Source organism: Silene latifolia, chromosome 5 (genome assembly GCF_048544455.1).
Source record: "Silene latifolia isolate original U9 population chromosome 5, ASM4854445v1, whole genome shotgun sequence".
Classification (NCBI taxonomy): domain Eukaryota; kingdom Viridiplantae; phylum Streptophyta; class Magnoliopsida; order Caryophyllales; family Caryophyllaceae; genus Silene; species Silene latifolia.
Window position 1 is genome coordinate 37,738,469 of NC_133530.1, and position 3,968 is coordinate 37,742,436.

Here is a 3,968-nt window from a genome sequence, read left to right on the forward strand (position 1 = left end):
ACCATTACTTTCCTTTCACAGACAAAATCGTAGGTTAATGTCAGACCATGATATATCGTCAGTTCCTTTCATAGGCAAATGATAAAATCTCCTCTCCACTGCTAGCTTAAGCTCAGCTATTGTAGCCATCTTTCCGACATCAACTTCTGCAAAACCACCTAACCAATCTTAACAAATTCCATTTATAAAAGCTTATACTCACTTCAGCTACCCTCATTCTCGCCACACTTTAAGTCCGATAGTCACCTATCTACATAAGTCATCAACAATCCCAAGTAAAAATATATGTCCATTTAATTTGTGAAATTTTAGAATAGCCGCGAGGTGTAGCCAAACAAGTAGACAAGTAGAAGCTGGTACCTCAAAGATACCACAAACAAAGTCAGCATATGTAAACATATATTCAGACAGCCACGATATAATGACAATGCGTTTGACTCTACATTTATTATGGTGAAATAACTGCATGGCGGTAGAATCAAAACAACCCTATATAATGAAGAAATAGAGGCATATGAGGATGTTATACAAGACAAAATGGAGTATGAAATTTCCAATGCTAAACTGAAGCCTGTTCCTGAAAAATACCGAACAAATCCTGAAGACCATCCGTATCAGCTTAGCTTCAACAATAGCACAATTATTCAGCCTGTGCCAGGTTCACAACCTGCTACTGGTCCAGATTACATAGTGCTGGCTTCCATCCCCCGGACTATGACAATTGATGATCGCTATGGTAATACGCGCTTGCACGGTCTTTCTTGTCTCACCTTTTAAGAAGAATTTTTAATGAATTATGCATTGCTAAATATCCCTAATTTTACGATTAAAAAATATTTTGCGTTTAATTGCAGACGTTCTAGGGATTGTGATCTATGTGGAACCGCTGAGGACCATAAAAAGGCAGACAGGTCAAGAATTGGAAGTCCGTGAAATTGTGATCGCCGATCACAGGTAAGGCAAAGTTTTTGTTGGTAGCCTTCGTATACAACCTTTTCACACAACACTTGTACTGAATATATGTCCCCTGTCCACTTTCAACAATCACTATAGCACAACACAGCCAATGACAGTCACAGTCTGGGCAGATCTAGCGGTAAAAGAGGGTGCAACTGTGCAGAGCATGGCTGAATCTTTTCCGGTTGTTGGGTTTACATCCCTGAGGACTTGTTATCACAAAGGTGCTGAGCATTATGGCTTCTAACATTTACCATTAAAAAAAATCATAAGGAATGCAATAATAATTCTGTTTGCCATTTTTAATAGGCTTCTCACTGGCCACAACTAATGCAACATTTTTCAAGTTTGACCCAACTGGGGAAAAAGCTGATGCAATTCGTGCTTGGTAAGTAATGGTATCCTATTTAGATTTTAAGAAAGGTTTAGGCCCGGGAGCGCTACATAATTCGTGTCGGCGACTTTGCAAACAGGAAAAAGGCAAACGAAGGCATAGTTGCAGCTAAGGCTCAACAGGTATTGGAGGTCCGCCTACCGGAAACTCAGCGCAGGACAATTACAATAAAAACACTTCGAGAGAAAAAGGTAAATACCTAATTTGAAACAAATAATAGCTTGAGTCAGTAGCTGTTTATGGAGTTTGCCAGCAACAAACTTTCAGCTGTATTTATGGCTATCAATAATTTTTTTTTATATGGCACTCAATTTACAGGTGGTGACCACCTTGCAAGAAGAAAGGCATTGGTTGCATGTCAAGATCCCGGAATTTGACAAGAAAGATGTGCGCTTCTACCTGGGCTGTAACAACTGTGGCACACGCAGTGATAAGGACGTTGATGCTACATACACTTGCCAGGCATGTGGGCGAGAGGGTGCAGTATCCTCCCCAAGGTAACAAAATAACTGATTGTAGCTTTGCACTATGCTTTACACACATATCAAACTTATATGCAGCAGCTAACACAAGATGTGCAATATTAGAATGAACGTCACATTTGAGGCAATTGATGCAACTGGATCATATGCTTTCACTGCATTCACTGAGGATGCCGAGAAGCTACTAGAAACCAAGGCCAGTGCTTTGTACTCGCTGCCTATAGAGGTATTCACCAAGAAAAAGTTCAAAGCAATACAATTTACATTAACAGTTTAGGCTATCGAAAGTGATGTGGTTAACATGGTCTAAAATTAAAAATCTTTGGATCTGCCAATAGTTGCTTATTAGCTATACCACCTTCTACGACCTCACACTCGGATAAAAGCGTACCCTACAAAACTAACATAGCCTATATGCATTTGAAACAGGAAAAGGCAGAGTATCTCAACATAATCGAGACCAAAATTCGTCACAACAGCTTATACATTCAGGTAGGCCCAGCCACATCTCTCTCTCGTAGCCGAGTGCTTAAGTGGGTGCTTAAGCAGCTATCTCTAGACTAAGGTGCTGCAGGACAGAAAAGGTCGGCAAAATTTTGGAATGTTTTTGCGTATGGTGCACCTTTTGCCAGGTATAAAGACCACTTCCAGCTGCCAAGTCCGGGTGCAAGTCGACCTTTAGATGTATTTTCGGTTATTAGTTGTTGTATTATTATTGGCTTTCTTGCCTCAAACATCGTTGCACACAACAAACCTGCTTCTATGCCATGCATAGCCATCTATCTAAACAGGCATCTGTGTTAAATATCTCTTCTGATCTCAGAGCTATGGGCCAATACCATAACGAAATTAAAATAAACAAATGCTGATAATTATAGTAATTGATCGCTTGGGAAGTTAGTAAATTGATTAATTGGTTTAGTTAGTCTGGATCCAATTAATTAGTTGATTAACATGGCAAGTGTAGAGCTTGATCACTTGGGAAGTTAGAAGGTCAATCAGTGATTAGTTGTTTTCGGGGGTAATATTACAGAGGTTGTTCACTTGGAAAGTTATAAGATGCTTCATGTATTCATGCAAGATAGGATTCACTTCGAAGGTAATTGAATCCTTGAAGTTGTTGATACACGCAGTTTAATTCATTTCCAGGCCGATTATGTTGTTTGCTGGCGCTTGTGTGGTTTTGTTTATGTGATCTTCAGTTTGATGTGTTGTAGTTGTCTTCGTCATCTTTAATTTGGTTTATTCAATTAAAGATTAACGCTTGTGCAATAATTTTGAAGTCTGACCAGATATAATGGAATACATGTGAGAAATGGAATGAAATCGTTAGGGTCCTCTATGCTAAGCGTCAACGTCGAATATGTACAAAAATGTGGTTGTGTGTAACCGCATAAAGGCGTAGTATGTCCGAGTGTGCTAAGAGTCTGTATCAAGGTATGGTAATCTCTGTTATGTGCTTCTAAAATATTGTACTGTGATGTGATTTACCATTACGAATAGACAACGATCGGAAACAATAGCGAAAAGCCTACGGAAATTCCGAGCCCTATGGAACGATACCAATCCTAATAAACGAGCAACAATAACTTGGGGTACGGCGCGCAACGCGCGCCGTACAACAACTAGTACTTGATAAAAACAAACAAGAGAGTGTTTGAGTCCAAGGGGAAAATGTCGACTTTCTTATTTCATATTAGATGACATATAATTTAATTGGAACAATATTAGGGGGTCTTTGTCCGTAAAAAGCCAAATAAAGTAGATGAAAATAGCACTAGTAATAAGATTTCGCATATGTATCGAAAATAAATCAATATATATATATATATAAAGCAGAAACTTTTCAAGTGATATTAGAGAGTCCAATTTTTTTAGAATTCCTAACAAGAGTAGATTTCGAAACAAATTTAATAAAATTATCATAATAAAAATAAATTTCTTAATATTTTAATACACTTATCCTAATATAAGTAGATGAAATTTATTTTAACAAGATTATTCTAATTAGTATAAGTAGGTGATACTCAAAATAAACAATGTAACTAATTATAAGGTATATTAATTATAATATAAACATTATTCATCATATATTAGATCGAGTTAATTAGATTTTGCTCTCTTTTGAAATTCAC

General features: G+C 37.6%; 1 protein-coding gene across 1 annotated transcript; it reads left to right on the plus strand.

Annotated features, from left to right (window-relative positions):
* The first annotated feature begins 537 nt into the window (after nt 1-537).
* LOC141655233 (replication protein A 70 kDa DNA-binding subunit A-like) lies at nt 538-2,110 on the plus strand. Its single transcript, XM_074462322.1, has 7 exons — nt 538-736; nt 855-954; nt 1,054-1,181; nt 1,267-1,345; nt 1,431-1,542; nt 1,670-1,848; nt 1,939-2,110. Exons 1-7 carry the CDS (start codon nt 538-540, stop codon nt 2,108-2,110), a joined length of 969 nt encoding a protein of 322 aa, XP_074318423.1.
* Nucleotides 2,111-3,968: the final 1,858 nt, after the last annotated feature.